Here is an 18,895-nt window from a genome sequence, read left to right on the forward strand (position 1 = left end):
ATGAAATCAAATGCCAAAATATCTGAGCCATATGGAAATGATCTGCGATTATAATATATTTTAGTATATATATAAGCGCAGATCATTTCCAAACGGCAAGGACTGCGTAACTCATTTTAAAAATTCAACCGTTCAGTTGAATGCGATACTTGATGATAGTGACGAACACGTACCATTGTCACCTCGTGGGTTTACTCCGGGAACCTCAGTTTCTTCCTACAGGAACGACCCCTGCGCGTGCGAGATGATAATAAAAATGAAAATACGACAACTTGTCTACGATAGCACCCTTGGTGGAAGCGGCCGTTAAGAACACCAAGAACAACAACATGAAATCGGGTTTTGGTCCACCCGAACCACTGACAAAGGGAGCCCATACTGGAAAATCCCGAGAACTTTCTGGGCTAACACCTGGATTAGCGAGGCAGTCAATAGTAAGAACTATGGCTTTGCGATTAATTGCGATAACCCGCCTGACTTTTGTTTTTCTTTGTCAATAGGAAACGCAATATATTTGATAATATGATGGCCATGATGGAAAAATATCAAGAAAATTTAGAAGAATTGGTTGGTGAAAGAACGGAACAACTTATTGAAGAAAAAAAGAAAACAGAGGCACTTTTACATAGAATGTTACCAAGGTAAACCTAAAGATCATACTATTGATGTTAGTTATTGGTGGTGGGGGGGGAATGGTTTAACGCGTGCGCTTTAATCATAATGTCTGTAAGTTAGGCTGTTTTTTATCATGTTTTGTCTAAGTCCTAACTGTCTATCAACCGTCACGCATATTTCTATTTCGTCACATATCCATCTCAATGTATTCTGGGTTAAAACGTTCCAAACTCTTTCATTTTGTTTTTATTTTACACACAGATCTGTATCTGAACAGTTAAAGCGTGGTGAAGCTGTTATCCCAGAATCCTTTAATTCTACAACCATATACTTTAGTGATATCTGTAGTTTTACTAAACTTTCAGCCGAATCTACACCAATGCAGGTACAATCTTAAGCCTTTCAACTCTACATATCAGTTTGTTACTTTGAAATTCTAAACTCGTAGTATGTCCATTTTCTTGTTATTTTGACTGCTGGACTCTTTAGCATCAAACTTATTTTTATAGAGGTAAAATTGCAGCACAACTGCCATAAGGCCAAAAGTTCACAGGTAAATACCTAATGGTGTTAATTTGTTTGCATTGCACATACCATCATCGGTAGTTTAATACCGGCGTGTTGTTCTGGTATGTGTTTATTTGTATTGCAATTTGCATGTCTAAACCATAAAGTGTGCACTTAAGACATTGGAAGAAATATGATAGAAAACATAACTAAAGTTCCTACAAACATTCTTTTCTTGTTTGTTATTACAAGGTTGGCTTGCTTGTCTCAAAATGTGTTTACGAAACTTTTATGTTTCTTCGTGATTCAAAATTACACATCAAAACATACAAAAACTATATACCTTATTATCAAAAACTTAGCTTTAGAGATACTTCAATCTGTAAATTTTAACGTGTACTAAGCCTACCTCAAGGGGATATTATAGACTTGAAAATATATTTCTCAAAACGCTGAGATAGCAAGGACATGAAGCAAAATAACAGCTATACTTCCGATAACACATTGTCCTGGCAAGAGAGAGGGAGAGCGAGAAACGGTGTTTAACGTCCACTCGACACAAACTAGGTCATTTCAGGACTAACACATGTATCAATAATTCACTTGCACGTAGAGGTCTTTAGCAGTGGGGGAAACCGTGGGAGCAGAAGAAAACCCACGAGGTTGGACAGGAGAAGTCTGTCAAAATTAGTCATGCCAGCGAAAGGGGAAATCACGTATGGCCGTTATCCAGGTAAAAAAAATATACTTAAATATATCGATTAATATCACACCCATACTGACATATCATGTAAACTCTGTGTATTTGTGAAATCTAGTTACTAGTAAGTTGTATAATATTTTTTATTTTCAGATAGTTAGTATGTTGAATGATCTCTATACATTATTTGATAATATTATAAAGAATTATGATGTATATAAAATAGAGACCATAGGTGATGCTTATATGGTAGTCAGCGGATTACCTATTAGAAACGGCGATAATCACGCTGGAGAGATAGCATCCATGTCTCTACATCTTTTGACAGCAATTAAAACATTCCAGATACCACATAGACCTGACGCTACTCTTAAGTTACGTATAGGTATTCATACAGGTAATGTACGTTTTCACATTCTTCACACATAGAATAAATCTCTGCTCTGTTCTGACTAGCCGCCATCAGAAGTGTCTGTGTCCATGCTTCACCCCATCATTCAACATTCAATTCATCAGTACTGGGGCAAGATCTCGTTTGTTACTTGTTTTCTCGTCTTGTTCGTGTGTTTGTCTTAAGGGAGCTTGTTTATAAATGCGTTTATGCGCGCACGTACTATGACGGTGCTCTAGTGTGTACCAACTATCAGACCCGGATAAAGATCTTATTGGCCAAGGTACGGTAATATTTTCAAAAAATATAAATATATTTATTTTTACAAGGTTAACAACAATTGAAAATTCAAACCTTGTCTTTGCGTTTTATGTTGGATTTTTTTTTTCCAAACACATTTAATTCATCATTTACAATTGAAATAACTTTTCACCCAATCTCTGGAGGCCCCACAAATTCAGAAGGGCATTTGTCTTTTGTCAACTTGTTTGAAGAGTGTGGGTGGTTAACATCTGCAGAACCACTGTCCACGTAGAATCACCCATCTATACCGAAAATACTCTTTTTGCGCGAAAAATGTCTATTGCTCAGTAACCGTGATGAGTTCGGGTAAGCCTTGCCAAAGAAACTGTGTGGTTTGAATAAGCTTCCCATATTCTTATTATCACGTGTTTCACATCGTATATACTTTTGTCATAGCGAAAATGTCAGATGCTTTACATAAAATCAATGTCGCCATTGTTTTTCGCCGTGGTGAATATAAATGAAATGGTGTAGTACTACGGGACTTCTTTATTTGTTGTGTTCCTTGTGATCGTAAATAATACTACAGCAACAATGATTTCACAGCTTTATTAGTAAACTGGAAATAACTTTGCAGGTTCCTCGTTCTCAAATATATAATGACTGGTAAGAATCTCTGGGTGAGCTCTAATCTAGCTCTCCCCTACACCCTAATTTATACCCCCTACTTTCCCAGGTCTTTAATAACCTTGACGTGAATTTCCACGCCATATAAGGAATAAAACTCTATATTTCCCACAACCAAGACAGGCAACATTACCTATTTTTGGTCAACCGACCATAGGTCAATAAACAGCTAGAATTTGTGGACTATTTTGACAATGATTATAATTTAACTAAAACATCACTGTTTTTTACGAACAACTATAACCACGTTCATTTAGTACTTATGATTTGACTTTATAGACCAAATTGAAGAGACAATTTTATAAAGAGCCAAAATTGTCTCAAGGGCCATAGTGCTACAATGGGGCTCATCTGAACGAGCCGTCTCCGCCGGCCTATCGCTTAATCCTTTTTTTCAAAATCATCCGGGGGTCACTGGGGCCCTTCGGAAGAAGTCACCTCCGTTGGCCGATCCCTTAATTCCCCTGCCAGCCGTATTGAGAGAGAGAGAGCGAGAGAGAGAGAGAAGTGGGGTTTAATGTCTACTCGACACAAACTAGATCATTTCGGGACTAACACATGGTTCAATTTTATTTCAATAATTCACTTGCGCGTAGGGGTCTTTAGCAGTGAGAGGAAACCGGAGGACCCGGAGAAAACCCACGAGGTTGGACAGGCGACCCTACTCCTTGTCACGTACAACCGGCACGTACAATCGGGGAATCGAAACCCCGCCAGTTGACTCAATGACAGACCTTATGATACAGCGAGCACGTGCTAACCATTCGGCCACCCCCCCCCCCCCCAATTCTCTTTAAGAGGTTCCAATCTGTTTCATACACACACAGGCTAAATAAATTTTTAAGCTTCATTGAATATGAAAATGGAATTAAGCGGAATAAAATACTTCTCAAAATTACCGAAGTACATGTATATTGTGTTTTCGACTAAAATAGTCGAAATGGGAATTAAATCAATTAGCTTCGTGTCTGTTGAGCTAATTATTGACAGACAGCATTTGTTACGTATGATGTTTTCACTGCCAATGATTAACTAGTAGTCGTTATTTCGCCAATCTGATTAAAATACAGATCTATATTTCGTTTCGTTTTTGTATACTTTCGATGGCCGACAATACATGAAGATCTGACCGGTTGTAGTAAATGGTCGCATCAGAGGTCGTACGAACGGCCTTTGACCCTATGACGTCAGACATTGATTAATCAATCAGCGTTGACGTTTCTAGTGGTTTACCCACAGTTCCGTACATGATGGTTTCATTGGATAATAACTCACCACATCCAGAACGCAGGTTGTATAACACCTTTTCCAGAACGTAGTGTAGTACAGCCAAATAAAAGAAAATTTTGAACTATGAAAAACGAAACGAAAAAGGATCTGTGTTTTAATTAGATTGTGATATCGTTGATAATAATTTAAAGTGGCCACGAGTCTATGCAAACAAGAATAATATGTCGTCTTCAATCATACTCGTTGTTGAAATTGAATGTTAATTTAGATGTTCAAACAGTTTAGACTCCAGTGCACGCAACAGTTTAGACTCCAGTAGTGTATATGCAACACCTTACACTCCCTTGGCAATTAGCACTCGAAGAATAGTACGAGAACGCTACACTGATAGGGTATGCTCATCTTCATTACCTCATTGTTTTAAATTAAAATGTTTTGATAGGTTCATGTGTTGCCGGTGTTGTTGGTATGACTATGCCAAGGTATACTTTATTTGGTGATACTGTTAATACAGCTTCTCGTATGGAATCAAACGGTGAAGGTAGGTAAATGGGTGTTCTTGATTTATTTTGTTGATCAGTAGCGTATCTGCGGAAAATAGCGCCTATGGCAAACACTTGAATTGCGCCTTTGTCTAAACATCTGACACTCATCAAAAATATAAGTCAATTTTGATAATCTTTTAACTAACAGTTATGGTACTACATGAAAATTACAATTGATGGTCTTCTGGTACAATGCTCTGAATGACAATTTTAAAATTCAAAGATTTTGCACGAAATTCTAGATTACTTCCATGGCCTAAGCAGGTCTTCCTGTCAGTATCTCACAGTGGCGCGCCCCCAAGTGGCGCCCAGGACACATGCCCTACCTGCCATACCGTAGATACGCCACTGTTCCTGATTAATTTGGCATTAAGCCGCGCTTTTGTCAGATGCATTCTGCTATGATCTTGACTTCCTGCATATAGTCGTTTCATTGATCGTTTTAATTAAAGCGTAACACAAACAGATTATGAAAATAGTATAAAGTAGTAGTCCATTAAAGCGTGCATTTATTATCAATGGACAAGGTATAGTCATCGACAAAAGCTAGTCTGGAAGACTCTAATTTCACACTTCTTTAATGGGTCATTTATAATGAGCGCGAACGCGAAAGCGACCACTGACCACTGCGAGTTTCCGTGCGAATCCTTGTTCGTACTGAAAGCGGCGATAGCTTTCGTCAAAAAATCAACAATACAATGTTAATGTCGGTTGTTTAAACAATGATTAACCATGGTTGGAAAAATTATTGACATGTTACAAACAACCAACACTTTAAAATATTGTTCCATTATTTTAGCTTTAAAGATACATTGTAGTGCCGAGTGTAGATCCATCTTAATTAAATTGGGTGGTTATACTCTAGAAGAAAGAGGATTAGTCAATATGAAGGTTTGTTTACTTTTAATTTATAACTGATTTTAAAATGAGTGGCTAAGTACATAATTTACATTTTGAAAACGTCCACCCGACACAAACTTGGTCATTTTAGGACTAGTCTGGACAAGAAAATGTCAAAATGGTTCCAATGTCCCATATTAAAATCAAATGTTACTTCATTTTTCGAAAAATATTTGGTGAATGTGCCCGGCAATACTATATACCGGAAAACAACCGAAAAACACCATTTTATACTGAATACCGGAAAACACCGGAAAACCACTAAATACCGGAAAACACCCTATATACCGGAAAAGGCCCTAAATAGGTAACCCGGAGCCTGGTCCTCTATGTGCGGTTTTGGACCAAGTGAGCGCCTATGAAGGAAGGTCAAGGTCATTACGATGTTCGTTTTACAAATAGCCCCCACCCCACCCCCCCAAAAAAATTCCGATTTTTTTTTCTCTAAAATTTTTTTGACGAAAAAAATTTTCTGTCACAAAAGAAAAATTCGAATTTTTCCGAAAAATTGGTTTTACAAAAAAACATTCCGTAGAAAATAATTTTACAGAGAAAAATTCGAATTTTTTTTGAGAGAAATTTCGGAGAAGAAATTGTTAAAAAAAATCTGAAAAGAAATTTTTCTTTGACCGTAGGCGATCGCTCGCTTGTATGTTAATGAACTTATTTCATCAGCGCTCACCTGGTCCAAAACCACACACGAGGACCAAACTCCGGGTTACTAAATAGCTACCGGAAAACTTAGAAGAGTAAACTGTGCCCGGGATTTTTTTAGAGAGCGCGCCGCGCCGCGCCGCTCCGGGAGGGATCATCGTCAGGGTGGGACGGGGGTGGAATTGTCCAGTCACGTGACGAACATAGATCTTCCGTTCCTCAACCCATATTATTTCCACAGTCATTGTCATTAATCACAAATTAAGGGATGATACACGAAAATGCAGGTTTACTTTGAAATAGTGCAAATGATACTTTTCCATCTACAATCTTCAGATCAAAAGATGCAAGTTCTGACACAGTGCAGCATAATTTGTGCAACAGAAGACATCTCGAATATCGATTGTCTGAAAAAACATTTTCTCGGGGACATTTTTTTCCGAATACGCATTCGGTGAAGTCTTCAGCCACCAGGAAGTGGTTAACATAGTAATGTTTTATTACGATAGTAGTACATAAAACAAATTGGTTGCCTGAGGTTCTCGTGGGGGGGGGGGAAGTAGCCTAATCGGCTAGAGTCCTCTATTTCACAAACAAAAACAACAATTGCTTACTTGAAAATTTATCGATCAACCCTTTTCACAGACGTCCAGCTTACCACTTCCCGTCAATGCAGTAAGATAGAATATGTAGTTTTCTCATGGACAATTGGGCGAAAGATGGGGTTTCCTCAAGGAAAACTGGTCAACAAGTTTGGGAAAAAAGCTCGAATAGTAATCCAGAAAAAAATCCTGTGTGCGGCCCTCGGAATATGATGGAATATGTTGAATATTATTATGGTTCAAGTGATTATATTTGACCCATCGTAATGACCTTGACTTTCCTTCATCGGCGCTCACTTGGTCCAAAACCGCACACCGAGGACCAGGCTCCGGGTTACCTATTTAGGGTGTTTTCCGGTATTTAGGATGTTTTCCGGTATTTAGTGTTTTTCCGCTGTTTTCCGGTATTCATTGCAGTATAAAATGGTGTTTTCCGGTTGTTTTCCGTTTGTTTTCCGGTATATAGTATGGCCCAATGTGCCTGTGTATACTCAATTGATCTCCTAATTTGACGGCTACCATTAACCAGCTATTTTGTGTCAAGCTATTTAAACGAATGGGGCCAATAATAATGGAATAATGGCATTATTGTACACCCAATATATTATATATTTTCGTTGTATAAAAATATTACATATTACATCCGCACAACAATATAATCCCAGTAGAGGAGATAACGACTTACATACGTCTTCAATAAGGTAGATAGCAAAATAATTTAACAACCATAATATTCATGGGGTTTTGGAACGTGTTTAAGTAGTTCTATCACATGTGATAATGGCTGACACCAAAATTGTCCATTAATAACAATTAAAGTTGAGATATTAGCTCACGTCATACCAATAAAAATACATTATGCAAGAGCTAAATTTGTCTATTGCAGGTCTTTCTTTAGGCCTGAAATATTATCTAAATTATTAATTAAACATTAATTAACTTAATCATCTGATTAGAGGAGCATTATAAGTTTTAATCATTTTATATTTTTTTAGGGTAAAGGAGATTTACTCACATATTGGTTAGTATCCGAAGATGTCCAAATTCGTAAACAAAGAATGATGGTAACAGGGAAAGTGGATTCAGAGAGTGGTTCATTGAGACGGCGTTTACTCAGTGTCAATCATAAAAGAATAACCGACACAAACCCCAAATACATAGACGTCAGTTCCGGTATAGAAAAAAATCGCTCAGAGGGCAACTTATGGGACATTCTAAAAGTTTCTGAAAATAAATCCGATAATTGTGATTCCCAATCCATGCATACAAGAGTTTCTTCCTTTCGAGACAATAGAAATTCCAAAGATAAGATGTGCGATACAACTCCGTCATTACGGAACCATTTGTTAGTACCTGATCGTAACGGACATCAGTGGCGACTGTCTCGGAGTGAAAGTATGTGTGGTCAAAATGACAATAATACGTCAGCAGAGACCGATTGTTTATTATGTAAAACCAATCCGTCCATAAGTCCGATTGATAAAATTGGAAGGCGTTGTTCTGTAGACTTTGAATTACGTGTTATTGAAACGTAACGGGATAGAAATTTTTCTTGTTATGGATAATAATAATAATATGGTTGACTCTTTTTGTAGGGCGCCACCATATTTACGGGTTTTAAGTCTATATACCACCCTAATCTTGTGATAACATAGTGCTTATGATGACTTTTATGCTCATAAAGACAATACCAGTAGCTGATGGGATGGCAACCTTTTAATACAGGGTAACCAAAGAAAAAAAACAGAACCCATAAAATTTTTATTAAATCCTACAAAGGTCCAGCAAATTTCAGCAAATTTGCTGGACTTAAACTTCAGTCTCTGTACCGTCATTTCCCAAAGTTTCAGTTATCTTGGTGGCTTTGCATAAAAGTCATGTTCTTTCCAAAATATGTTCCAAATGACCTCCACGGCGTTGGAGGCAAACTTGCATGCGTAGCGCAAATTTTTATGGGTTCTGTTTTGTTTTTGGTTTTTTTATTCTTTTTTTTTTGTTTGTTTTTTTTTATTTATTTTTTTTTTTTTTGGGGGGGGGGGGCACCCTGTATATAAAACCGTTTCAACTAGAGAATGGTCTCAAAACATTACACAAGATGTCTTCTTATAAGATAAGTCCACAATAGAGTGGGGGTATATTCTTTACTTTTATGCTTCAAAACATTATTTATAAATATGGAAATTACAATTGGTGAGAATGTACAAAAACTGGTGAATTCTGTATAATCTGTGCCTATATATGATAGATCTGTAAACCATGTTATCAGATGCCTTGAAATTAGTGTAGATCATTGATGGATTAGCATACCGGTTATAATTTATTGTCTTCATAGATTAATATAATATACCCTGCACCCTGTTTCTATAAATAACTAGACATATTTTCGCAAATTGTCAGATTTCGCAAATTCTTTGGCGATTTTTATGCGATCGCAAGTAATTTATATTGACAGCTTTATCAGCAATAATGGACATGCATTTAATAATAGACCTGACGTAGATATGTTAAACGAGGTGTTCTGACAGTGGTGTCCGTTTTAGACAGGGTGCACTGTATTAAGTTATATTTCATCTACCATTTTCATTGTGATTATACATTATATTACATATATATATTGATTGTTGTGTTTAAAAAATACATTATCATAATACAGTTATCACTATAACTAATTGTCCTTACTGTTTCATAGACATCAAATAAATCAGACTCTTTCAAACTCTGTGGGAGGTGGAGGTCTAATATACAATAGAATGGAATGGGTGACACTTTGGTGATATTAATTTCTATGGACATGTGTGCGAGATGTGTGCATTGCGACAATTAGAGGGTGTGACCCTTGTACGGAGTAATGGCCAATTGCATTTACACGCACTGCTATCTGGGTCTTTCTAGTGCGTAAGGTTTGTAATACCGTGGAAGACTTAGCTGAATTGGACAACCTGTAATTCAGGAATGGAACAGACTCTCGTTCAGTCAATCCAAATGTGTGTTGAGGAAACTATCAAGGATGGCTGTTGCTACACCCGACACTGACATCATCTACTGTTTTTGACACAAGCTGAGTTTTCTATTGCACCCTAGGCTGCCATAGTTTTCCAATGATTACATGCATTACCTTAGTATAGTTAATGATGCGACATTCCTTCCCATGTGCAATTCAATCAAACACACAGGGTCGGATTTACCAATAGGCATTGTATAGGTCGTTGGCATTGGGCCTACGGAAGCTAATTTGTCGCGTACAGCGTGGAAACTTATAACCTTGTTTCAAGTGTACACTTGGTAAACCGATGAGTAGGTAAATCCGGCTCTGGACCGTATGTACTATTTGCATTAAAGACGAATTAAAGAACCACAGAGCAGTCTGGATGAATGTTCAGCGCTCTAGAAAATGGTTATTATTATTATATATTAGCACTAAATTTAAATAACTAGTACTCTATGCTGACTGTAAGGTCTGATATAAATAACGGGGAAAATTCATAAGAATGAAAAAAACATAAATAAAAGATTATAAGTCTGAAAAATACCTAAAGCATTTATAAAATGAAATGAAATGGGGTTTAACGTCCTTCTGTTCTGCTCCGAACTGGACTAATGAAGACGGGCATACGCCATACAGTGTGCTATGAGGGAAATTTTGCCCGGACAGCGGCACTACGGCCTACTCTTATATCGAATTCCAACTGTCAAGGGATCTTTTACGTGCACGCGTATGTGTACATGGGACTTCGGTTTTTCGTCCCATCAGAACGACTAGACAGTTGTCCTTGCCAGGCCCTCCATCCTGCATCACTGACAAGGGGGAACCACGCCGGAAAATTTGGATGAACTTTCTCGGCCAACGTAGGGATCGAACACCAACCTCCAGGCTAGCGAGCCGCGTCTTACTGGCCACTTAGCCACCGTGACCCCCAAAGCATTTCTGAAAGCTGATACGTGCTCATTAGTTACACACATACTGAAATCATACTAATCATAACAGATAGGTGTTTCAGAATCTGTCAACTCAACCAGATGAATACCCTTCTATATTCTCTGCATTTAATACTGTCATTTATAATCTTACTCTTGTTTAGAAGATTGAAAAATAAGATCACTGGGCGTGATTTGCGGAAACTATCCAATTTTCCTCGGCTTAATCCATGCAAAACTCTACTCTAATTGTTTATTAACCTTTAATTAAGAAAACAAAATCAAACTATCAACAATAGACAATCTTCCGACTTGGATTCAATCGGTTGAAAAAGAGGCCTACCAAAAGAATTTAGAAAAGACCGGTGGCGCTGGCTTGCGTCTATATTCCGTTCTTAACAACTGCATATCAAATGTTGACGAATTTTCAAATACTGAACAGAACTTTACATTTTTGAACTGATATTCATTTTCTGGGATTCAATTTCCACAATATTGTAGTTTACAAGGGATTCCCCAATCCATCAAATTACGTGCTTTATCGTTGTTTGAATATGAGGTATGCACGGAACACCTATGATAGGTGTCGTGTTCCAGGCCCCGAGTTCACAAAGAATTCTCTGACTTAAGAATTATTAATTAGACATTAATTAACTTATCAAGACCATAATCAAATCTCGATGCCATCGTTAGCTTGCGATATTTAGTGGATATGAATATGTTTTGTGATGGATCATTTATCGTTCGAATTAAAGATGGGTTCCCAGGAGAGTATTTATCGGGTGGTTATTTCCAATAAAAGTATGGTAATTTTGGTATATATGGAAAGTAGAGATATCCAATCTTACTAGAAAAATACTGGATTCCCCGAAAAACACTCATGGAGCGTATACAGGACAAAAATGTAAGGGTTCCCCTAATCAACAGCCCGACGATTAGGAATTTCTGCACGCGTGATGTCAAAGGTCACACGCGAACATTGAGCGCTTGATGTACAAGTTGATAAACTTTATGAAGAGTTAGGCGTACAACGCTTTCTGAGATAAAAATGACGAAAAAAGACGCGGGTAGTGGATAATCCGAGAATTTAATCAGGATTTGATATTTGTAATAAATAGTTAGCGATTAAAGACAACATCGTCTTATGTACGCAATGAATTCTCCTCTGACTTCCAAGAGAGGTAAGTCACGTGACGTAAACATGACCTGGTATGATCGAATTTTTATAGCAGGACATTCCTTCGCAATTACAATGTTTGAGAAGGATTTGAAGCAAAGTTATGACAAATTAATTAGTTTGAATATGTTTTTAGTCCATATATACCATTAAATCACCCAGTTTGTACGCGGGAACCCATCTTTAAGTGTAAGACATGTATTAATATATGAAATATAAAAATAAAAGTTCAAATTCGAAATGTTCATTTTGACACAATTACTAGTTTCATCATATTTCCTATTAAAGAATACATGTATGCTCCTTAATTCTCTTTCTTACTATTTGTGTTTCATACTTATCCGTTTCATCTCATAGAATGTCAGATGTCAAACTTTGTCAAATTCTGATAAAAAATTCGGAACAAGGACAATACTTTGACAAATTGTTAAACATAATTCGGTCGAATTCTTATAGATATTGGGAATTCTTATAGATATTATGAAGACATATACTAATTCGCATGAACAGTCTGAACAAGAACGAATCTTTACATTCATACTCAGTCGAAATCTTATTATTATGAAATGAAATGAAACTAGAACCCCGAAGGAGTACTGGCGTGTTCGGTACGTCTTGTCACACCAACAATCAAGTGGAAAAACTTGTTATTTTGAACTCTTAATAAAAAAAGGAAGTTATACTTCAAGACCAAACGTTTTGTTATTAGTAGTAGTACGTGTTTCGACAATATAATTTTAACAGAGATCATTGCTACGATAGATGCTAACGAAAATTTGAAGAAACGGAAGTGATGCAACAAATGGAAAAAAGAGTTATCCTTCTATATAACTCACTGAAGTACGAGCGATAACAGATACACGGGCGAATATCTGTTCACCGATAATACCGAATAACAGGAAAATTTATCATGTATGACTGTGAGAGGATATCTGCCATTAAAAAAAATAATAAAATGTCACTAGATAAGAGAAAACGAGAAAAATAGAAATAACCCGTACATTCCCTTGTTTTTATTCATTCTATATTTAATAAAAACACCAATACACGGGACGTCAGTTTTTCGTCCCATGGTAGGCCCTCCTTCCAGGACGAATAAAAATGACAACGCTGGGGAAAAAAACGATGAAATTCCACAACGGACCTCCGGGTTAGCGAGCCACTGGGCCACTTCATAGATATGAAGCCCCCACACCAAATGTCATTACCATAAGACCTAGAAATGTATTCACGGGCTATTTTTGGTGCATATTAGCCTTCTAGTCAAGGTGATTTACTCCGAGAATTGGACTTAAAACAATTACTCAAGGGATATCTCTTGCTAAACTTTAATAAAATCAGACGAAAATGTTGAGAATATATACGTGACAAGGATAAAACCAATGAAAGGTAACTAACAAACGATGAGTTTAGGTGATGAGTGAAAGTTACGCATGGTCACTATGAAAGTTTGTTATCAACCCAGTTTGTAGTTTATAATACAAATGTCAAATATATACAACGACAATACAATGAGTGGGCATTGTTTTTCTTTTGCATCATACAATACTTATTCTCCCAGAGTTTTAACCGGAAGACTTCATTTCTTGTTTCCTTTTACCCCGATTCTGTATAGTTCTTCGGGTCAAACTCATGCCACAATTTTTCGAATTCATTTCTAAACTCATTTACAACATATGAATCGTTAGTTATAAGGAGATTTTCCTGATTTCCAGTGATGGCTTGGCGTGTCCAGTTAAACGATCCATTAATAAGTAATCTCGAATCAACTATAACAAATTTATGATGCATCAGATATGATGATCTATTAGTACGTACTGCTATACCTACAATACAAAAGTAAGAAATTTTTAAGAATCTGCTTTAGAGAAATAAAAGTCTAAAAATAGGTTTGGAAAACAAGGTAAGCACAGGCTAATGAAGAATCTATGGTTAAGGGGGCAGAGGTATAGATTTACCTGAAAGTTTTACACAGATTAAAACACAAAAAGTCTTTCTTTAACAATTGAGATAGTGTTCAATTCTTTTGCTTTCTTTATCCGATTTTTTGGTCTGTCTTTGGGCAAATTTTCCTCACAGTTTGCCTGAATTTGGGAGAGAGGTCATTACAAATACAGCGAGAACACATTGTCAGCCCAACTACCCGTTTTCTACGGTCACTATGTAAAGATTTACATTAACTTGGGCATCCTCATTATTGTACAGTATTCAATCAAAGGGACAAAACTCCAAAATGGACGTATATAATAATTGGCCACAGATCACTAAAGATTTCCCCATTGACTCCAATGTTAATTCTCGTATCTTAGACCGGCTCTAACTTTTTCCCAAATTTTCGTTGGGTAGAACGCTTTCTACCACAGATGGAGCAACAAGTGGCAACCACTTGACCAAAAGCATGTATGAGGTTCTTCATGAAAAACTTGAGATACACAAGCTGGAAGTAGAGACAAGTAAACATGCAATTTCAGGCCCTACATTTCAACCTAACCAACTTCTCAACTCTTGTATCCTTCCGCATCAAAATTATGAATATTCACCAAAACCTGGCAGAAAATGTATTTTCAAACCCTTTTCCTCGATTCTACACCAAAAAGTCAACAAAAATCGCCATGCAAAAGGGGGAAAAAGGAAAAGGGAGAGGAAGACTAAAAATAGCTTTGGCCCTTGTTTCGTGGGTGACAGCGTAGGAATATTTGGTGATCTGTGTCCTATATAGGGGTGAAACTTCAGGTATCACCAAAAGGCCCTTTTTATTTCCTTCCCATGTGTTCTGGCAACATGCCGGTGAAAGAAAATCAAAATCAAAGAATAACTGTAAAAATGATGGCCCTTTAAGTACACATGCTGCTTTATGTACACTGGTGCATCTCAGGTCCATAGGCCTTTTGTGCTAAAATTTAAAAATCTTTCTTATTAAAGGCAGTATCTGAGTTCTGTGAAAAAATTAGACAAGTTACAAAGAAACTACATAGAAAACACTCATAATTTGGAATTTTTTTCAAAAATATAATTTTTTACTGCCATGTGATGAAAAATGTACAAAATTTACATGTAGCATCTCTCAAAATACCAATAATTTTCCACTTTTTTAAATATCCGGACGGACAAGAAATATATTTTTAGAATCTGTGGACAATATGCAAACAGAAAAAATGCAAACCAGTTGCAATGATTGTAATATTAGAGATCTATACTGAAACATGTATGCCTACCCCCTGAACATGCCACTGATTGAATTAATCTAATCTATGGTTGCAGAACTAACATTACCAAAGGAATCTGTCTAACAGCTATGTTTTACCATCCCTGGCTAACATCACACTGATCCGCAGTGAATATTCGCTTGGCCGCTACAATCACTGATAAGGAGGACATCGATGCGACTTAATGACTACAAAATATTAACTTTTTTCTTTCGACAAATTAAATTCTGAAACATTTTTTTTTAGTATTAGAAAAATAAATAAAGGTGTTTGAAGTATATCTTGATAAAAAATATTCCATATTTAGCGTAAATAGGTACAGAAAATAGTACGCGGAGGCGTAAAATGGGTAAAACGATATAATTTTGCCCGTACCAGTTCATATTACTACGTTCAATGTAAACAACGCACGTGTGACCATCAATTTAACGTTTTTTTCTGTTTGTTTACTCTGAATTCTTTCAGAAGTACATTTTTTACCGTCTAATCTGATTGACCTGCTCGTGTTTGTTTTAAAACAACAAAAACAAGCCGCAGAAGTAATCTTTTTTGGCGTTATCGATGCCATCTTGCTTTGTTGGTAAACATTGTGATGTGACGTCACCCTTAGAACTACAGCGGTCTGACCTTTTAAAGGTCAGTCATCTTGGACAGAGATAAAAGACGGATGTCGCATTAGGTCTGTAAAACAGATTGGGCTAACACATGCACATATAAACTAAAATAGGTGCAATAAATATGAATTATGGTTAAAAATAGGCATTGATGAATGAAAAAAATGCCATATTTGGTCTATGATCACCCCTCTCTAACAGAAGGGTCACAGAATACACAATTTTCACAAATTTGGGAATATTTCAATGTTTCCAACATCTCAAACCTCAGAGGCATGTTACAAATTTGTATTGCAATCCTTGTGCTGAAGCAAGATGTCTGGAACTTTACATTAATTTCCTGAAAAAATGAAGTCAAAAAAGTAGTCATGACAGAGTTGACAACATAAAAAGAGGCCTGAAAAGGAGAAAAATTAACATTTTGTTGTTCTATAGGCAACATAAATGCAGCAAACACCACAAATGCTGGATTTTGATAAGAAAATATTGAACATTAAACTGACATCTACACCAGTTTTATATCTGGGTGTGGTCTCATTGGCCTGAAATGCCTCAGGGTTCTACGTTTGACTCTGAACAAATAAGGGTTAGAAATCCTTGAAATGCACAAAAAAAATATTTTTGGGTGAAAAATAACATTCTTAGCTGTAATTCAACCACAAATTCCAATTAAGATCATTTAAATGTCAACACAGGTGCATTTAAATCCCTCAAAACACATTAATAGAAAAGGGTGGGGTGGGGCATTTATTGTCTCTAAACAGAATGATGGAGTAAAAAATGTCTAGAAAGGCTGGGATATTGCTTCCTACATGAAGGAAATGCAAGAATGTAATGTTTCAAAGAAGAAAAAAATGCTTATTCTGGGTAAAATAGTGGCAAAATTGAGCCAACCCCTGTTTTGAACATTTTGTACAAACCCATCTGCTGTACATTATTAACTCAGTGTTACCAATTTTCAATTTTCTGTAGGAAAGCTGGAGCTATTTCTAACCTGACAAACATGTAGATCCCATCGAAGTTATATTAGCAAAGAAAATATGGGCATTTTTAGACATTTTGACTCATTTTAGTAGTCATGAACATATTAATTTCTACATCGAAATGGGGGGAATCTCAAGATTTTTTGTGAATATTCCTGATTTTTAGACAAAATTTGGTGAAATTTCAATACTGTTCATTTTATCTGTGCTTTCTGAGACTGAATAAGCCAACATTGGGCATTAGAATATTTTACTTACTGTTAAAAATTCAATAAAAATTGAAAATTGAGAAATTTGCAGTAAAATCACAATTTTTCTTCAAAACTTTGATTTTTTTTTTTTAATTAACCTTTTTTTAGTTTTTCTGTAGCCAAACTATTTTATTCATATTTTCTGAGAATTTAATCTTCATATTTTCAAAACTAAGGCATATCAGTGACAGCTTTATCACACACAGACAGGCCACAGATCACTAAAGATTTCCCCATTGACTCCAATGTTAATTCTCATATCTTAGACCGGCTCTAACTTTTTCCCAAATTTTCGTTGGGTACTTAGAACGCTTTCTACCACAGATGGAGCAACATGTGGCAACCACTTGCCCAAAAGCACGTATGAGGTTCTTCATGAAAAACTTGAGATACACAAGATGGAAGTAGAGACATGTAAACATGCAATTTCAGGCCCTACATTTCAACCTAACCAACCTCTCAACTCTTGTATCCTTCCGCATCAAAATTATGAATATTCACCAAAACCTGGCAGAAAATGTATTTTCAAACCCTTTTCCTCGATTCTACACCAAAAAGTCAACAAAAATCGCCAAGCAAAAGGGGGAAAAAGGGAGAGGAAGACTAAAAATAGCTTTGGCCCTTGTTTCGTGGGTGACAGCGTAGGAATATTTGGTGATCTGTGTCCAATTGCATCTCCTTCGGTGCTAAAATTTAATTTAAACATAATACAAAATCATTTGTGTGTCCATAAGTACTTGTTTGTTGTTATTCTTATGTACAGGAAACAATTCTTTCGCAAGCTTCAAAAGTCAAACGATTTTAAAACTTAAACACGACAACTCTGTTAGTATAGATCGAAATATTCTTGATTTTGATCGAGTTGCACTTCATATCATAATGAACAATCCAGTCATGTTTTATAAAATTCATTTCATAACTGATATACTAGTATTTGCCACCTGAATATTTTGAATTTCGATAAAGTTCTTGCTATAACCACATGATCCGTCCATCCATTCTAATCTGAGAAAAATTCGACATAATTATTTCGAAAAGCTGCGCCATCAGACCACCAACCAACTTTTCAATGATGAACAGATTCTCTTATCTAGACAATTTGTTGTTGTTCTATTACAATGCTTACCTTCTTTTCTAAGATTCAAAATTTGAGCACCTGACGAATCCGCCTGCATATCATCATCTGTTATTATCCGAATTTTCACGCCACGTTTGTGTTTCATAATCAAAATTTCTGCTAAATCAAAACAAGTAAAACAAAATATACTGACGTCTAAACTTTTTTCTGCTGTATTCAAATGTCTATATAGTTCACTTAATGATGTTTTAGCATGTGAAAATCTACACTTCCTATTAAAACAACCTCGGTCACTAATAAAGTGATTTTTACACGCAACTTCTTTATCAGGAAAGAATAAAACTTCGGTTATCATCCCTTCTTCTTCGTGTTTCAGTTTCCTCTGTTTTCTCTTCCCCCTTTGCCAAATGAAGCATTGATAAATCAGTTCTGTCGTGATAACAGCAGATACAGCCCCGCATGCAATAACGAGGAGTTTGCCCATTTTTAATAACTTCGACCTAAAACACGTTTCTCTAAAACAAAAGTGGAAGTAGGCAACAGGAAGGGGGATCCTTTCCTAGACACGTCATTGCTGACGTTGTCTATATCTAAAAA

The 18,895-nt window shown here is 36.4% G+C and overlaps 2 protein-coding genes across 2 annotated transcripts in view; one reads left to right on the forward strand and one right to left on the reverse strand.

Moving 5' to 3' along the window:
* Nucleotides 1-9,086, forward strand: part of LOC126809843 (receptor-type guanylate cyclase Gyc76C) — an 83,769-nt gene extending 74,683 nt beyond the window's left edge. Inside the window, exons 16-21 of the mRNA XM_050534656.2 lie at nucleotides 501-641; nucleotides 877-1,000; nucleotides 1,976-2,219; nucleotides 4,816-4,914; nucleotides 5,718-5,809; nucleotides 8,070-9,086. Coding sequence (XP_050390613.1) covers nucleotides 501-641; nucleotides 877-1,000; nucleotides 1,976-2,219; nucleotides 4,816-4,914; nucleotides 5,718-5,809; nucleotides 8,070-8,609 — 1,240 coding nt within the window. The 3' untranslated portion in view covers nucleotides 8,610-9,086. The remainder of the gene's footprint in view (nucleotides 1-500; nucleotides 642-876; nucleotides 1,001-1,975; nucleotides 2,220-4,815; nucleotides 4,915-5,717; nucleotides 5,810-8,069) is intronic.
* Nucleotides 9,087-9,196: 110 nt separating this feature from the next.
* Nucleotides 9,197-18,863, reverse strand: LOC126809844 (uncharacterized). The gene is made up of 2 exons (XM_050534657.2): nucleotides 18,347-18,863; nucleotides 9,197-13,992 (listed from the first exon to the last, which is right to left on the reverse strand). Exons 1-2 carry the CDS (start codon nucleotides 18,780-18,782, stop codon nucleotides 13,763-13,765), a joined length of 666 nt encoding a protein of 221 aa, XP_050390614.1. The 5' UTR covers nucleotides 18,783-18,863; the 3' UTR covers nucleotides 9,197-13,762.
* Between the last annotated feature and the right edge of the window lie 32 nt (nucleotides 18,864-18,895).

Source organism: Patella vulgata, chromosome 2, assembly GCF_932274485.2.
Source record: "Patella vulgata chromosome 2, xgPatVulg1.2, whole genome shotgun sequence".
Lineage (NCBI taxonomy): Eukaryota > Metazoa > Mollusca > Gastropoda > Patellidae > Patella > Patella vulgata.